General features: G+C 45.8%; 1 protein-coding gene across 1 annotated transcript; it reads right to left on the reverse strand.

Moving 5' to 3' along the window:
- Nucleotides 1-3,854: 3,854 nt before the first annotated feature.
- On the reverse strand, nucleotides 3,855-6,634 carry LOC119305113. Its single transcript, XM_037581723.1, has 4 exons — nucleotides 5,771-6,634; nucleotides 5,522-5,647; nucleotides 4,390-5,417; nucleotides 3,855-4,259 (listed from the first exon to the last, which is right to left on the reverse strand). Exons 1-4 carry the CDS (start codon nucleotides 6,511-6,513, stop codon nucleotides 4,087-4,089), a joined length of 2,070 nt encoding a protein of 689 aa, XP_037437620.1. The 5' UTR covers nucleotides 6,514-6,634; the 3' UTR covers nucleotides 3,855-4,086.
- Nucleotides 6,635-19,416: the final 12,782 nt, after the last annotated feature.

Below are 19,416 nucleotides of genomic sequence, written 5' to 3' on the forward strand. Positions count from 1 at the left end.
TCAGAAAAAATACCCAAACCTGTTAGTGCATTATTAAAAAGAAGTGACAACTGTCGGGACAAGTCCGGAGCTATCACCCCCTCCCGGGTGATACCGCTAAACAGCCAGCCGCCACCATCACATCGCACGGGTGCTCTCCGGGCCTGCCCGACTTTCACAACGGTCTCAAGTGAAGTGAAGGTAACCGTGTGTCCAGACATCAAGGGGAAAACCCGAGGAATCACCCCCGGTGGATTCCGCTCGATGTAATCATCGAGGTGAACGTAAGAGAAACCACCCTCGAGGTTCACACTTGAGGTGTTGCACGACAGAGCCGTATCAGTAATGGTGAAGGAGGAACCACCCTCGATGACCACGACTGAATAGCTACACTACAGAGATCTCATCAGGAGTGATGTATGAGGTTCCACCCTCGACACTCGATGTTAACTTTGTAGAGTCGAGCAACAAAAAGGGGCATGATGTGATGTGAGGTGTCGGGCTCCGGTCGTCGATCACGTTGATCGAGTCGTCGATGATGAAGCAGGGGCAACAAGGACAAGGTGGAGGTCACTGATGGATCACTAGCCAACCTATACTAAGTAGTTTAGGATAAGCATGTAGGTAACAATAGTAGGTACAAAAACAGGCTATGCATCAGAATAGGAGCAAACAATAACAGTAGAAAAAATCTAATGCAAGCATGAGAGAATAGAATGGGCAATATCGGGATGATCAAAATGGGGGGCTTGCCTGGAAGCTCAGACAAGAAGGAGGGGTCGTCGTTGACGTAGTCGGTCACAGCGGCATCGACAGCCGTCACGGGGTCTACCAAAGAGAAGAGGAGGGAGAAAACAGTAAATACTTAGCAAGCAAGAGTATAACAGGACAACAGGCAGAGCTAGACGTGTTATAACACGGTGCTACACGATATCGGTGAAGTGGGATAACATCCGGGAAAGTTTTCTCGGAGTTAGGCATTTTCGGACAAACGAACTGGAGGAGGAAGGTTGCGTGTTCGCTATGCTCGGGATGTGTGACAGACGAACGGAGGACTTATCCGGATTCGTCTCGTCGTTCTGAGCAACTTTCGTGTATAAAACTTTTTCATCCGAGTTACGGTTTAATTTCTATTAATTTTCAAATTTTTATTAATATTCTGAAATTAATTTTAAACCAAAAATAAATGCTAAAATGCTAGGCGCACCCAGCACAATGTACACAAAAGTGTACCCAGTGGCTGACAGGTGGGCTAGGGGGACCCAGATGACCAGTCAACATTTGACTGGTCAACAGGGGTGGGACCCCCCTATCATTGTCTCAGTTAATTAGTTACTGATTTGACTAACTAATCTAGTTCATTAGATTAATTAATTAAGTTAATTAACCATTTAACTAATTAATTAAATAATTATTTTTATTTTTTCATGTTTTATTTTCTCTTTTTTTAGCAGGGGCGGGCCACACTTGTAAGTGGCCCAAGAGGCCACACGGGTTACACGCGCAGGGGCGCTACGGGCGCGGGCACCGCCCGAACGGGGCACAGGCGAGGCCGTGGCCGGTGATGGCCACTGGGGCGGCGGCGCGGCACCGGCAAGGGGAAGCGGGGGCGAGGCCAGGTGCGGTGGTGGCTGGGGCGACCGGTGGAGAGGCGGGGCCGCAGGGGCCAGCGCAGGCGTGGCGGGCGCCAGCAGCGCCAGTCGGGGGCGGCGAGGGCGAAGCCCTGGCCTGCAGGCGGGGCCGAGCGAACACGGGCGAGGCAGGGGGCGAGAGGCACGAGCAGCCTGTAGCGGCGGCTGGAGCTAATGGAGGCGGGGCGGAACACCGGTCGCGGCAACGGCGCAGGACGGGCGCGGGCTCGCAAGCGCGTGCCGGCGAGCGCACAGGAAGCAGCAGCCGCGAGGGCGTGTGTAACGCCCCGAATTCGATGCGCCAGGTGTCCGCCAGTTATTCGCCGTCGTTGCCATGTCATTTGTTTGCATGTTGCATTTTTTCATGTCATCATGTGCATCTCTTTTTGCATATGTGTTCGTCTCATGCATCCGAGCATTTTTCCCGTTGTCCGTTTTGCAATCCGGCACTCCGATGTCCTCCGGTGTCCCTCTTTTGTCTCTTGTTGTGAGCGGATGTTAAACATTCTCGGAATGGACCTGGTAATGTTTGGAAAATATATACACCTGGATAAACCTGGTAATGTTTGGAAAATATATACACTAACATTCATTGGGTCTCATAATGTTTAGGAGTACATATCTTGAATCAACAGAAGTATGTTCATCTAATTCGGAGATAAACTGAAAACTGGAGTAGGATCAACAGATGTCCCTAATTCCTGAATCAACAGAAGTAAATACAAGTTGATAATTGAAAATGAACACTGTTTTGTCAATCAGTCAACAGCAAGCTTCAGCTAGACATTCAGTGTAATGCCCTTGTTTTTGGAATTAGTTAAAGAAAGAATGGCAGAGCTTTGTCTTACTCAGCTCAATGACTAGACTACCCTGCAAGTTTTTGTACAGAGAGCATATGTAGAATTACCCATTCAGAAGGAATTTCAGACATGGAACAAGCAACACATAATTACCTCCTTCTTCCCGGGGAACACGAGCAGCACAAGGAGCAGGTGAGGAAGGAGCATGGCAATCTCTGTTTCTATCATGTAGTGCCACATGTACATTGTTTTCTTATCCATCTAAATTTTAGTCTACTGATTTGCCTGAAGCAATGAATTTATGGTTGCAACTTAACACTTGTTGGTAATGTCATTATTATATTTCTGAATGCTGTAGAATTAATAGTTGTAAGTTGTGTATATGGTATTATGACAATTGCTGTAGTACTGCTTTTGCGGGACATTATATTTGTTTCTTTTCTAAACTTTGTTCTTATCTACTCTAGGGTACAAGCGCAAAGGAACACATGAGCTCTTGGAAAATTCTTGTGTGAGACAAGTAGAAGACATAAATACAAAAATTTCAATTGCCTGTGCAAAATAGCCTTTGGAACCTCAAATTCTACTTGATCTATATGATTTTGACATCCTTTTATTTTTATCTGAAGAACAAATTTACTACAGACAAATCGAACAACAGCACAAGGATGAAATTCGCAAAAGCAAGTTCACACGGATCTCGGCCAAATATACCGTCTGCTCTTTCTTATGTTTCCGCTCTTGCTCTAGGTCCAGCTCCTTGTGGTAAAGCTGTTGCTCGTATCACCAACAAGAGAGAGAGAGAGAATAAACAGAACGCAAATTTGACTGCCGTCACGTAAACTTCCGCAGATTGTTTTTTATAATACTCTCAGCAGCATTTCGTGCACGCTTGATTTTCTCAGCCAGTTCTAATGCCCCGAGGAACAGAAAGTCAATTAGACACTTGCTGCAATGTTATCTTGTATTTCTATGTGCGGCTAAATTTTCATGAGTCAACCACCTCCAAGGTTCTATCTGGAAGAGCATCTTTGGCACTTATGCATATCCAACGCGTCACTGGGCATGTCGCCTGTTGGGTTCCTTGCACTGAACATATCAAGTAGTGATATGCCAAGACTTTACAGCATACCAAAGTGAACATTTTCAAGATTGAAAATTTCCTTGCAGTGAAAAAGGTTGAAATTTTCACTGAAAGGCTGAAATGTTCCTTCCAGAAGAACACTTTATAAATTTCAGTTTGAAACACACGACTTTTGCATATGCAACAAACACGGAATTACAAGCAATAATACTACTCCAACAAATAATAGTTATTCCACAGCTAGCTAAACTTTATGAGCAAAATTAAGCACTAGTAAAGTTCTCTTGTCAAGCCTTAATGATTAGCTACAGGTAGCAAATGCTTGGGACCATTAATTTAACAAAAGGACACCAGCCATTACATACAGGCCCTCTAGTCTAATAAATATAAGTTTCACCACCACCAAAATACAACTAATATAATCTAGATAAATATAAGTTTTACACCACCAAAAAATACAACTAGTTGCAGCTTCCAAAAGATGCCATGCAAGGAGGGTTAGAGGTTAATTACAAACATTACATACTGGGAACATATAAATAATAATAGGGCAACTCTGCTCATGCATGCATCCATCGCAAACAAGAGCTAGCTAGAGCGCAAAGCAGCATCTGATATCAACGGCTTCCTTGTGATGTATGAAACGCGTGACACAGTCCACAGGGGAAACTCCCACTGGTTCCCTTTTCTTGTTGCTGGTCGTTGCTTTAGTCTTAACCTGGACAATGGTGATCTGCACCTCATGCTTGGGCGGAGGATATCCACCTAGCAGCATATACGTCCGTACACATATGTTAGTACAATTAATCCATGAACTGACTGATCACAAAAACCATGCGATGCATGCATAAATGACATTGAGATCGCAGAGAGACAGATAAGTATATATACTCACTTTGCAGTTGCACCACGTAAAACAAAATAGCACCAGAGTCCACATCTTTTCCAGCATAATCCAAGCATATGTCCTCACCCACACAATCATCTACAAGCCATGAGAATGGCAAAAAGATGGGCTCGCTGAGATACACAGAATGATCTTTATCAAACAGTTGATAAGCAGCAAGCCCTCCATCTCTGCATGTGTAGATAAAGCCATCGACAAATACACATCTACCATTTAAAGGGCACCTTGTAGGGCTAGTCCTTGGCAGGTCTTCTGAGAATGCGGCCCAAGGCATGACAACACGCCATTGCATGGCACACAGGTCAAACAAAAGACAGGAACCTGTGAGAGCATCAGAGACTATAAAGGAATCGCCATTCACTGCTGCATATCCAGATATCATGACAGTCCTCTCGAGAACATGCGATTCATCTGTCTTGCATCGCAGCCAGAAGGTGGATCCATAACTGAATCTTGTCTGATGATAAACCTCCAGAGTATCAGTAAGAGCAATGGTCTCTCCACCAATTGTGATAAACAAAACAAAAGTATCAGCACTTGGCAGCCGCCGTACAGATAGATGATCCATAGCCAACGTTCGGTCCTTATTCAGACTAAACTCAAGCATGCCGTCTTTTTTGCTCGAAACAGCATGTATTTTTGAGGAGGCACTGTGAAGGAAAAAGTGCCAATAGTCACCATCACCGACATACGGTGCAACATGGCACGACGTTTGGAGAGGCTTGCCATCGTCTCCACCTTGTAACAGTGAAGTCTCATCCATGACGCCCGTATGGTAGATGACTAGTTGTGAGCCAGCTTGGCAGATGATAAGCAGGTCTTTATTGATACTTGTTGCAGCAACCGGACGCCTTTCGAAAGGGACTCGGTGTTGCATTGAAGCACGGCCAACCAGCGTGCGGGGGGGCATTGCCGGCAAGGGCTCATGTGGCGGGAGAGAGCACTCGCGGGCAAAGTGACCGTTGGTGCCGCAGCGAAAGCAAAGGCGTGGACAGTCTTCCATTTCGATAAACTCTCTGCATGCAAAGAACCAAAACGTGTCATGCACTCACCAAGAGAAACTTAGTAAGAAAGATGTAAGCTAGGTTAAACATGAAGCTAAATTTGGATCAAGCAAGACCTGCAACAATCAAGCTTGTTGGAGGGTGGTTCATTGACGTGCTGCTGGGAACTGGTTAGATACTCCTCTTGCCCTTCTTGGTGTTGGTGTTGCAGCAGCACCTGGGAGTCCATGTCCTCGTACTCCCTAATTGATCCATGATTAGTTCACAGTAGACAAAAGAAAAATGTCGTAAGCAAGGCGACCAAATGAATAAATGGTCGAATAATTAATCTGTGGAAAAAGTAAACTAACTAGTTTGTTGCTTACTGTAGGAAGCAGAATTCCTGGTCCTCTGGATTGGGCTCCATGTCTACCCGGCGGAAAGAGGAATGCAGCACCTTTATTCCCCCCTGAGCCGGGTCATGGAGGTTGAAGGTGGTGACGATGGCATGTAGGTTGTCACACTGGCATTGATCTAATTGTTCACGTGATGCCAGGCTGATCCAGACGGAGCACATGAGCCGACCATCGAGACGGGTGAGGAAGCCACACCCATTACAGGAATTGAAAGGAGATACAGAGTCAATGGTGATGGGCGGATCCAGTCTGAGCCTCACCCTCCCCTGATCATCACCATCATCACCCTGGTGTACTATGTAGCTGAGCTTGTAGGCGTAGATGGTGTTACCACGGAGCGTGTAGATGGCCTTGTCTTGCTCCATGTACACGGCGCGGCCGAGGATAGGGACGTAGTCTAGCGGCGGCCTTGTTTCATCGGTGAGCACCGGGGTCCAGTCGCGGGGGCCGGGGGCGAAGGTGAAGAAGAGGCCGTCTTGTTTGAAGGAGACGAGGATGAGGGGGCCAGGGAGCACGGCGTAGCCCTGGAGGAACCCGCCAGACAACCACGAGTAGTCGTCCTCGTCGTCTTTGTGTGGGCAGCTGTTGCCGACCTGCTCCCATTGGCCGCCCCCGGGGAGCAGATGCAGGGGTCGCATGAGGAGGTTCAACTTGACGCCATATTCCACGATCGGGCACAGAGCAAAGATGTAGCCGCCGGCGGAGATTGGCATGCAGTTACGACTCCTCCCTGCTTGAATCTCCGGCAGAGGAAGATGCAGCAGCAGATCCGGGGATGTGTGGGTCTGCGGCTGCTGCAGAGTTAGGTGCAGGGCATGGGGTTGCTCACCGGCATCGTCGTCCTCCTGGCGCAGAATGCAGAGCGAGCGGCCGTCGGGAGCCATGGCGGCGCTGGCGTCGAACGTGCCACCGCCACCGGTCGTCGTCTTGATGTCGTGGAAAGCCTCGAGCGCGTCGTCGCTCCGGCCAAGGATCCGCCCGGATCGCGCCACGCGGAGGCGTTTGAGCCGTAGGACGGCGCCGTCCTTGAGGCCGATGAGCAGCGACCAGGCGGGCCGATGGTCGGCGCCGGCGGGGATGGAGGAGTAGTCCCTCCCGGGGGCGACGCGGGGGATCCGGGGGGAGCAGTAAAGACGCCAGCTGCACTCGCAATGGCGAAAACGGCACTTCGACTCACGCGCCAGCTTCCACTCCTCCTCCTCCGCCGCCGCCGCCGCCATTATCGACCGCGAGCCCTCCCCCTCCGCCTCCATCATCCTCCTAGCTACGGTTAGGGTTAGGGATTTGCTCTCGCTGGGGTTCGGTGGGGAGATACGACTGGGATGAGGGAGGACTAAACCCCATGGGCCGTCGTTCGTTTTGGGGCGTAGTCTTTTGTTACAACATTTTGGGCCTAACTTTTGTTACATCCATTTGCTTGAGTCTGTTCTATGTTAGAAAAAACTTTGATAAATAAACCTCCTGATTTCCTGCCGACCCGGTTGTTTCCTGTGCCCATGGATTGTCACTGCCCATGAGATGAGATGAGATGAGATGATGACACCTTCATGTGATTGCTTGTTCACAGACCGCACTCCCTTGTCTCCCAAGTAGCTACCTTACCTCTCCGGTGCCTAGTCTCCATCGATCGGATGGGAGATGGGACGCGCTTCCCTTCCCTTCCCTGGCTGCCTAGCTTGGAAGCAGCAGCTCCAGCAACGTAACAGCAAAAGAGAGGGGAGTCGATGAACACGCAGGATGCTCTCATGCATGCATGACAGTGACGTTGGACAGACAGAGGAAACCACGGGCTGTATACAGAAATGCGAGTAATGGCTCATCAAGCGCACAAATGCACATGCACAGGCTCATTTTAATTAGCTACGGCCGGTCATTTTCAACTAGCGCGCGTGATTTCCAGTCGCATACCCATGCAAACACCGCTCTTAAGCACGGGGCGGGGGTGGCTCATCTCATCAATCATTTTGATAAGCTAGCTAGCTTCTAGCTACGACATTTGACTGAATCGTCTGATTCTTTTTAATACCAGTATATCATTAGCGGATGGAACCTAAACTTTGAGTTAGCTTGCGTATTTTTTAGATACATCCGTGTCTAGACAATTCTAAGACAAGTAATTTAGGAAAGAGGGAGTACTCGCTCCGTCCCGGTGTACAATTCATTCGCGTAGTTCTAAATCATCGATTTGAGGAATTAAATATGTGTTATATGTTATGAAAAGTATATCACTAGATTTCTACGCGGATGTAGTTTCTAAATATATATTTTGTCACATATAATACATATTAAGATAGTTAAATTATCGACCTAGGACTACGCGAATGACTTATACACCGAGACGGAGGTAGTACTATTTATCTTTGTTGAGAATGGGTGATAGGGCTCCAGAGATAAGGATGGTCATCTTAACCATTATCATCTACTCAAAAAGCGTGTCAAAAGAAATAAGAAGGTGATGGCGATTGATAGCATATGTCTCCACTACATAAAGTGGCGAGCCATCATGTATTTTCCAACAACGTATGATTTAAGGCATTATGCTTAATTTTTTCTCCTTTTTCATATCTTATAAAAAAATTAGACTTTTTTTGCCATGCAGTATCAACTGTAAGCCTAAGTGTTACAAAACGGTCCGACAGGCATATAACAACATATTGACAGCGTATCTGACCGACGGGCCCTCCTGTCAAGTGCCTACATGGCATATTTTTTTGCAGAAAAGCCCCTTCTTCTGTACTTAATAATATAAATGCCCTTTATTTTTTGCAAGACTAGTAAACGTGCACATGCACACACGTCCTAACAAATACAAATGTTAATAACCAATGTATTTTCGGATGCTCTGCATTTTAACTCAAATTTTAAATAGTTTTTAACTGTATTAACAAACAATCGAGCACACAATATTGAAGTTGTACTATCTAAAATACATCACACGCACTAAAATATTAGAAATATTTTTCAACAAAAAAATATTTGTTTGACCCAAATGCTCCAGTAGCATAGATCTATTCAAGACCAAGAAGAATAGTGATGAACACTAATGTTGTCATCCTTCTAATCACAACATTCATTTGAAAGATTTGATGGTTATACAGAAAACAAACAAGTATAAGTTGGTTCTTCATCAGAACCAGAAATATTGCTTACAAAGGTGATGTCAATTGTCATTGATAAATGGGTAGGGGCTATCAACCAAGCACCAAAATTTGGTTGACTACCCGCAAAGCTAAAAGTTAACTGTAAACCTCTGGTGGAAGTATGAACATGTGAAGCTACAAAGCAAAAGAAATCTCAACTGTAAACCTCTCTTCGAAACACATATCATAGCCCTCAATGTAGTAGAAAAAGCAATGGACAGAATTTCTCGATACTGACCGCAGGGGGCTCTTGCAGCAATATTTGTTCAGACTATCTAGTGGAAGTATGAACATATGAAGCTACAAATCAAAAGAAATCTCAACGGTAAACCTCTTTTCGAAACACATGATCATAGCCCTCAATGTAGTAGAAAAAGCAATGGACAGAATTTCTCGATACTGACCGCAGGGGGCTCTTGCAGCAATATTTGTTCAGACTATCTAGTGGAAGTATGAACATATGAAGCTACAAATCAAAAGAAATCTCAACGGTAAACCTCTTTTCGAAACACATGATCATAGCCCTCAATGTAGTAGAAAAAGCAATGGACATAATTTCTCGATAACTGCAGGCCAGATGTCCTGAATGTAGTAGCTCAGGGGAGAGCTACATACATCAAGGATGAACTATTACTGATAGGAATTCTTACCACCCATGGATTCCATAGCACCTACAATTTTGGAGTGGAGAAAACAAAAGTATTAGTTAGAAACAATGAAGTACATAACACATTGCAAGTTTAAAAATCAAGTATATCTTCCCAGGACCCCCCTTTCACCAGTTAAATAATGTGGAGTATAATGAAAAGGGAACTAATTTTATATGTTCTTTATTAGCATTAATTACCTCTGCTTATTTGTCAGTTATGTTCTAAGAATCGTCCACCTTAGGGTCTTGCTTCTTCATCTTCTTCCACGTATATTTGGTGATAAGCTCTATCTTCTCCTGCTTGTTCTTTTTCAGGACCTTCCCCTTACCCCTTCTCAGAATCATCTCTTGTGGTATCCCTGGAATCAGCATGCAACACTGATAAATTTAGGCTAATGTAAAAATATATGTGGTACTTAAGACCTTGTACAGAAAAAAAGAATATATAAGACATAGTTTGTAGAACATGCCGTGTATATTTTTATGGTTCAGAAGAAGACACTCCGCTACCATTATCATTTATCAATGTCTACATCTTCTTTTCTCTCACAATCCCACAAGCAACAAAGTAAGCACACTAACACCAAAGATATTTATGTAAAAAGAGTTATTAGCACAAAAAATCCACTATAAACCGAACCGAGCACAACCTAGTAATTCATAACAGCAGGTGAACATCTAAAATTTTATCAAGATATCTCAATGTACTCCCTCCGTTCCTAAATATTTGTCTTTCTAGACATTTTAAATGGAGTACCACATACGGATGTATGTAAACATATTTTAGAGCGTAGATTCACTCATTTTGCTCCGTATGTAGTCACTTATTGAAATGTCTAGAAAGACAAGTATTTAGGAACGGAGGGAGTAGTAGCCAAGGGGCCTTTTCTGTCTTAAAATTTGTGAAGCATGTCGAGCTTCCTAACATTAATAATCAGTAAACAAAGCCATTTAGATTTGTCGCTAAACAAGAAAACGTAGCATGTGATACCCACACACAGAATGTTTATGTACTTAGAATTTCCATCACTATCTCATACATTGTCAGCATTGAAGGGATCTAGATGACAGATAATAAAATCAGACTAAAATCTAATGGTAAATAGTAAACTCTTACTTGCTAACATTGGTAGCTCCATGATGCTACCGGTGGGTTCAAGCATCGGAGTGCTATCAGGGCAGTTTCTGAGCTCAACTTCCCAACACGTTCAATGGCAAAGGAACAAGCATCGAGTTGCCCACTGTTACAATTTATATAGAAAAATATACCGAGATGCAAGCCTGCCCAAGCAACCTTTCCCAGAGTGTGTCCCTCTCCTGAGTTGAAAAATTATTCACACCATCTAATTATAATGAAAAGAGGCCCCCGATGTTTCAATCAACACGTTGGAGCTTGGACCTTCCCACTTTTAATGGCAATTTTAAGATCCTCAGGAATGGGGGGAGGTGTAAGAGCAACTCTAGCAGACCCCACAAAAATACGACCCGCAAAACGCGTTTGCGGGTTGATGAAGGTTGCGTTTGCGGGTCAAAAACATGCGCGGCCGAGCAGAACACGTATCTAAACCTGCATATTTTGAAAAAATACTTTCGCGGGAGAAATTGCACAAACATAGCTCATCACATACTACATAGTTCATCACATGATCAACAAACTACAAGCATAGCTATACTACATACTACGTTAAACTAGTACTAGGGGGTCGGATCTGACGGCGGCGAGGTCGCGGCAAACTGGCGACGCCGTGGAGGAGCCGGACGCTCAATCCTCCTCGCCGGAGCTGCACAGATCGACGTACTTCTCCGCCTGCTCCGCGCGGATGCGGCGCCACTCGTCAGCCTTCTCGTTGGCGGCGACGTTATCGGCGACCGCCTGCCGCCACTCGAGGGCTTCGAGCTCCTCGGCGTGGCGCCGGCGCTCCTCCTCCTCGCGCACGCTCCGCTCGGCGATGGCGGCGGCGACGGCGTCGAAGTCCGCGACAAAGTCTCGGGCCCGACGACTCCGCGGCGGCCGAGCGGAGCGGGCTCCTCGGTCTCCTCCTTCACCGGGACGAAGGAGAACGGCGCCGACGGCCCCGACTCCTCCTCCTCGTCCGACCACTCCCTCTTCACGGGGAGGAACCCCGCGCCGGCGGAGGAGGAGGACCCGACGTAGGAAGACCTCGCGGAGGAGAAGGACGCGCGCCGGCGGTTGTACTCCTCCGCCTCGCGGCACTCGAAGCTCGCCGGCGGCGACAGCCCGTGGTTGGTCCACTTTCGGGCTCCGCGCTTCCTCGCGTCGTCGGACCGGACGCGCCGCTCGCGCTCCAGGTCCCTCTCACGGCCGGATCTGCTGCCGGAGCCGCGTCCGGAGCTCCACATTCGCCCCCACATGGCGGCTGGAGGCGGGGCGGAGGGTCGCCGACGGCGAGAAATTGGGAGAGGGGAAAGGGGAATCGGGTGGCTCGCGGCGGCGGAGGGATAGGGTCCGAACCCGCAAAAGGATCGCGGAACCACACTTATAGTGCTCGGGGCGTGCGGTTTGCAGCCTGCGGCAAAAAAATTTGCGGGCCAGGCGAGTATGCGGGATCTGTTCTAGCCAAAAAATTGGCCCGAGCCCGCATACCAGCCGGAATTTTTGCGGGCCAGATGTTTTGCGGGGTCTGCTAGAATTGCTCTAAACTCAGGGACAGGAGGAATTGTTCCTTCGTCAACCTGCAAAAAATATACGTAACCGCAAGCTTTGATTCCCACTAACACATTCCAAAAAAAACTTGCAAAAGACATCAGCCGTGATGTACCAACTTCTGAAATGTCTCCTTAATCCTTTCAAGAGCTTCCAATGAAGTAGGAACAACAGCCCCAGCATCCCTTAGTGCCTGATTCTTAGCTTTTAAAATTAATATAAAATAAACCATAGCTCAGATGAAAATACTTTCTACACGGAAGTTGCTCAGAACGATGAGACGAATCCGGATACGCAGCCCGTTCGTCTGCCACACATCCCTAGCATAGCGAACACACAACTTTCCCCTCCGGTTCATTTGTCCGAAAACGCAAAACACCGGGGATACTTTCCCGGATGTTCCCACCCTTCGTCGGTATCACCTACCACTACGTTAGGTCACCCCTAGCCCCGCGTATTGCCATGTTATGCTTTGTGTTGCTATGATTGCTCTATTATTTATTGTGTTCCCTCTCCGTTACTTCTTTCCGATAGACCCCGAGACTGCCGGCGACCCCCAGTTCGACTACGGTGTTGGTGACTCGTCCTCCTTGCCAGAGCAACCAGGCAAGCCCCCCCTTGATCACCAAATATCGCCTATTCTCCTCTATACTTCTTGCATTAGAGTAGTGTAGCATGTTACTGCTTTCCGTTAATCCTATACTGATGCATAGCCTGACATTGTTGCTACCTCTCTTGATACCTTACCTGCAATCCTAAATACTTAGTATAGGATGCTAGTTTATCATCATTGGCCCTACATTCTTGTCAGTCTGCCTTGCTATACTATTGGGTTGTGATCACTCGGGAGGTGATCACGGGTATATACTATACATACATACATACATACTATACAGATGGTGACTAAAATCGGGTCAGCTCGATGAGTACCCGCAAGTGATTCTGATGAGGGGGCTGAAAGGACAGGTGGCTCCATCCCGGTAGAGGTGGGCCTGGGTTCCCGACGGCCCCCGACGGTTACTTTGTGGCGGAGCGACATGGCAGGTTGAGACAACCTAGGAGACAAGTGGGCCTGGCCCTATTCGGCGTTCGCGGATACTTAACACGCTCAACGAGATCTTGGTATTTGATCTGAGTCTGGTCACTGGCCTATACGCACTAACCAACTACGCGGGAACAGTTATGGGCACTCGACGTCGTGGTATCAGCTGAAGCCTTCTTGACGTCAGCGACTGAGCGGCGCGCGCCGGGTTGGACTACGTTAACGCAACTTCCTTTGTAATGGAGGTTGCTAGGTCTGCTCACCGGCCGCGTACGCAACGTGCAGGTGTGCAATGGGCGATGGGCCCAGACCCCTGCGCGCATAGGATTTAGACCGTGTGCTGACCTCTCTGTTGTGCCTAGGTGGGGCTGCGACGTGTTGATCTTCCGAGGCCGGGCATGACCTAGGAAAGTGTGTTCGGCCAAATGGGATCGAGCGTGTTGGGTTATGTGGTGCACCCCTGCAGGGAAGTTAATCTATTCGAATAGCCGTGATCTTCGGTAACAGGACGACTTGGAGTTGTACCTTGACCTTATGACAACTAAAACCGGATACTTAATAAAACACACCCTTCCAAGTGCCAGATACAACCCGGTGATCGCTCTCTAACAGGGCGACGAGGAGAGGACCGCCGGGTAGGATTATGCTATGCGATGCTACTTGGAGATGCTACTTGGAGGACTTTAGTCTACTCTCTTCTACATGCTGCAAGACGGAGGCTGCCCGAAGCGTAGTCTTCGACATGATTAGCTATCCCCCTCTTATTCTGGCATTCTGCAGTTCAGTCCACTGATATGGCCTTTACACATATATCCATGCATATGTAGTGTAGCTCCTTGCTTGCGAGTACTTTGGATGAGTACTCACGATCGCTTTTCTCCCTCTTTTCCCCCTTTCCCTTCTACCTGGTTGTCGCAACCAGATACTGGAGCCCTGGAGCCAGACGCCACCATCGACGATGATTCCTGCTACAATGGAGGTGCCTTCTACTACGTGTAGGCCGCTGATGACGACCGAGAGTAGTTTAGGAGGATCCCAGGCAGGAGGCCTGCGCCTCTTTCGATCTGTATCCTAGTTTGTGCTAGCCTTCTTAAGGCAAACTTGTTTAACTTATGTCTGTACTTAGATATTGTTGCTTCCGCTGACTCGTCTATGATCGAGCACTTGTATTCGAGCCCTCGAGGCCCCTGGCTTGTATTATGATGCTTGTATGACTTATTTTGCATTAGAGTTGTGTTGTGATATCTTCCCGTGAGTCCCTGATCTTGATCGTACATATTTGCGTGTATGATTAGTGTACGATTGAATCGGGGGCGTCACAAGTTGGTATCAGAGCCGACTGCCTGTAGGAATCCCCCTTCCACACTCCTTGGCCGAAGTCGAGTCTAGACATTGCAAAAACTTTTACTAACATGGTTGTGTGCCTTACGGGCCCACGTCGCCAATTGGGTGGTATTAGGATCTTTTACTCCTCGACCTTTACTCTGGGACTCTGATCTCTCCTATATACGGGTTAAATGAATTTTACTAAATCTAACTCTAGGTTCTCGATAATACTTTCTTCCGGAGAGCCTCTTCAGTCCAGTTGATTACTTGGTGCGCCGAAGGATTCTGAAGATACCTCCCGATATTCTCTTGAGACCTTTTGCCAATCGCATTTGCAATTCCCCTTCCACCGTCAACCCTTATGGATAACTACTTGCAGTTGTTACTCTTACATTCATCCCCAGTTGGTCTTGTTATTACAAGGTACCCCGAAATACTCGTCGTTGTTTCGATAGTCCTTTGAGCTTACTGCCTTGCAGTTCCTTTCCACCTGAATACCCCTATGTATAATTTCTCGCCCTTATCGAGTATCCGCTCATCCCCCAGTTATTCATGCGTTTCACAATGGTCCTCGAAATACTATTCGATCCTCCAAAAATCCTTAGTAGCTTATTGCTCTGCAATACTTGTCTACTTGCATGATGGATGCCTTCCATATGTCTGGTAATATTCGTTAGTATCCTTAGGCACCGTCATTTTGATCCTTTTGATTCAACATGAGTGCGAATGCACGCAATCATCAGTTGATTCTTTTAAATTATCTTTCTGGCTTAGACGTCATTTTAAACGTGAGTTGGTTCTCAACCAATCCAATTGCCGTCGATTGTACCCCTAAGGCTATTCAACTTATCCATCCCTAATCAGAACATTGCTTCTGATCCCTTGATTTGAAAATCTTAATTCCTTTCCATGTGAGCTCTGAATTAGTCAGTTGTTTCTATAATCTAATCCCTTTGCATTATTACTTCCTCTGGTTGTGTGTCGATGCTCACATCAGCTCCGTTGTGGACCAGCAGATCCTTTGTTGGATTTTATCCGATAGTGTCCTTCATATTCAATCACTTTGGAAGTTCTTTCTCCATTGGTAAATCCTATCCTCTGATTGACCAACCATGCTCTGCTTTCGAGCTTGTGTTATATGTTTCCACGATACCCTGACAGGTTGACCCTATGCCTTCCTTAATATGTGTGAACTCGGAAGTTTTCACGAGTCATACTCATCTGATATTTCACCAGGTAAAACTTTCAACACTAATGCTTTTATCAAAGCGAGAAGTGAATGGAAGGTTATACATTGAAGAAGTGGGAGTCAACCTTGAACCTTGCGTTCATGCCCATGGACACGATGTATAACTTATCATGGAAGCTGCTCGTAAAAATAGTTACCCCCTTGTTATAAGTTCATCTTGTATCCGTGGTTTGATCAATTATGATCGTGGTTTCCGACCATGTTCTCCTTTAAATACCATTTCTCGTGCAAGTTTAAGCACTTGCCTTCTGCAGAGTAATACCCCAGTCCAACCTCTACTTTGATTTAGCGTCGAGTATTACCACCCTGGTATCTCAAGATTATCACGGAACTGCATAACTTCTTATGAGTTCTTCATCAAGTGCTACATTCTCATTGATTCCAATTTTTCACGGGCTCTGAGTTATTAAACACTCAAAGACACCGATAACTGACTCGAGTCCGCATCGCGATTAAGCAACTCTTGGTAACCTTCATTACTTACGAGTTTGAACACAATCACGTCATTCCTAGCCTATTTGACTATATCATTATCATGATGATTTTAACTGTGCTACCTGGTCCTTATTCCCGGAGCACAACTTTCAACGATAAGCTAAGCTTGCGTCGATTTTCGTCGTCATATAATTTCTCCTTGAACAACAAACTTGATTTCGAGTTTGTGTCCTAATCGTGGTTCCAATAACCTTTCGCTTCATCATTCGTATGAATTGATGTCATCGTCGATCGATTACATCTTCGTGTAACCTCTCGACAAATGTTCGTGATCATCATCAACCTTATGAGCTCTTCCAGGGTATCAAGAATTCATGATGAGAAATACCATCCTTGCCCTCGATGATTTGTCTTATCATCGGCCACTTTATTGCCTTACCTCCAACACAAACATGATTGTATTTTGTATTATACCTTGAGTTCCTTGCAATCCAGCAATTGTTCTTAATGGCCTTGGAATATTACCATCTTTTATGCCAAGAATGTTGCGAGAAATTCACCACCCTTAAGAATTCTTGATACAAGTGATACTTATTATCATCACCATTCTTTTCTTGGTCCCTGTGTTGTTTCTAACCGAAATACCGACAAATGGTCTGTGATGTGTAAATTCTAAACTTCTAGCAACCCTATTGCTTTGTAGTTATTGGTCTATAGTTTCATTCTACGACTATGGCTTATTGAATCACCATTCTGACATTGGTCGTGCAACCCAACCCATATTTTGGGCGCACCTTTCAACCAACGTTTAATTGTGTATGTTTTCCTCGAGCATACTTCCTTATATCATTTGATCTGACAAATGTTATCTCCTTGTTCACTTAATTGTGGAAATCCATCTTTTGGAAATCTCGATGAATTGCCGTTGAGTTCACCAGACACCTCCTTGTCCTCTCCTTGGGTTAATGATGAACTCTTGTTAACGGAAATCACTTCGTAGTTCATTTCCCGAGAATCTTACATTGTCATCTCGTCAATTGTGTTGCACCTTTTCTTCTCAGGCATACCAAGTCGGAGGTGTCCTGACACCAATCGGATCTGAACCTCGGTCAGATATGATGGTTGGAACATATTTCCAAGAGTTATAACATCGGTCTTTATATGACCCGGTAAGGTGATGTCATGCCCAGCACACCTGGCCGGAGGACCTACTGTTATAGTTTCCTTTTTAGCAAGGTTATCCATTCTTCCATGAGGAAATTGTAAGACTTATTCTATAAGTTGTTCCTGATGGATCCTTTGTGTATCCAAAGTCTGATTTTTGCTTGAAGACCATGTCAATGCTATCCCGAAGCATGTCTGTGGTACTCCGATTTTCAACAAAAACATTTGAAGCCCAATGCTGAATGTTTCTTGCTTGATTATCCAAACACCGCTGTATGGGTAATGTCATGAAAATTTCTCTCCCCTTACCTAAAGAGTTTTCTACATTATATCCTGTGATGGATATCATGCTCTGCTTGTCCTTGGGAAGGGTATATCCCTGAAATGTGTGTTTAAACACATTTTCCTTTCCATTGTTCTGTCTAATATCATGATCACGTTTTCCTTTCCATTGTTTTTTTTAACCTTTCTTGTGATCTATATGATATAAGCAGTAATATTTGCCTGCTTAGGTAAACACCTCGTTGTACCACTCTGTCAGTAAGACCCCGTTTCTATTGTTGATGACATTTCGGTAGCCACCGACGGACAGGAACTTTGCCTATTGGTCCGCCTCGTTCAACAAGCAGGAAAATGGTTCTCTTCGTCCCTCGCCCTTGGTATCGACGTTGTTGCCGACATAATCGACAGGCTACCCTCTGACATGCCTTGCTTGCATGATCACACAAGACGTCTCCGCCCTTCCTACTTTTAACCCACATGGTGGGCCCATAACCCACAGTTCCACAGAATCGAAACCTGACTCTCTTGTACACCCCTGTTGCCAAAGTTATTCCTCGCGTTGGATTTCGTATGTAATTCATGAGCCACCTTCCTAGTGCTCTATTCTGGTATCAGACGCAATACTTACTCTCACTGCCCTGAACCACTTTCTCACTCTGGTTCAGACTTCGAGCAACTATCTATCCGCTTGGAACCTGTTATTGTACCTTCGTACCTTACTCTTGATGTATTCTAGATGTTCAACTCGAGAGATAATCTTATGCTCCTTCATGGGTTAACCCCCAGATTGTTTCCCTCATAAGCATTCTGTCGTAGCCGAGCTGCCCCTTACCTATTCGTAAGTACGTTGGAGTTCTCGAGAAAAGGGCGACATCACCATGATGACCTGAAGCAAAGAAATGAAGATGTCAATGTAATGGATCGACCTCTTCAAGAAGAGCAACCAGGACTGAGAAGATTCGTTAGGATTTCGTAACCAGACCTTCCCCCTTAGTCCCCCTCTTAAATCTCGGGAGATTTCTTGTAGTGGATGAGAATTGTGACGCCCGAATATTTAAGCTACAGTAAACCTCTACTAATGATGCCACGTCACCTCGATTACTGTTGCTAATCTCACGTTAATTCGAAACCGGTTCGAATTCAAATTCAAAATCAAGTAAACAATAAATGTTTTCAAATATTAAAACTAAAATGTTCGGAGTGAGCCAAACAATGCATAGGTAATTATGTAGAAGAAACCACACTTTTATAATGTGCTTAAATGCACAATAATAGATAAACAGTAGCAAAACAATTAGTTGAATGCCTTTTACAATAAATAAAATATTAACTATTTTATTTAGTTGCCCAAACTTATGTGGCAGTAACCTATTTATTAAAACTAAATTAGGGACTACTTTTATAATTTATAAAACCAAAATAAAAGAGGAACTAAAATAAAACAACAAAAGAAAAGGAAAATAAAACAAAAATAAATGAAATAAGAAAATACCCCCCCTCTCTCCCATGGGCCAAGTGGCCCAGTTGGCCACAACCGACTAGGCCGACCCAGGCCACCCCCTGCCTATACCCCCCCACCATGGTAACCCTAGCCCACTACCCCACCTCTCGCCTCCCCCCCACCCCCACGATCCCCTCTTCCCCGATCCAGATCTGGATCGGGC

This window comes from Triticum dicoccoides, chromosome 5B (genome assembly GCF_002162155.2).
Source record: "Triticum dicoccoides isolate Atlit2015 ecotype Zavitan chromosome 5B, WEW_v2.0, whole genome shotgun sequence".
Taxonomy (NCBI): domain Eukaryota; kingdom Viridiplantae; phylum Streptophyta; class Magnoliopsida; order Poales; family Poaceae; genus Triticum; species Triticum dicoccoides.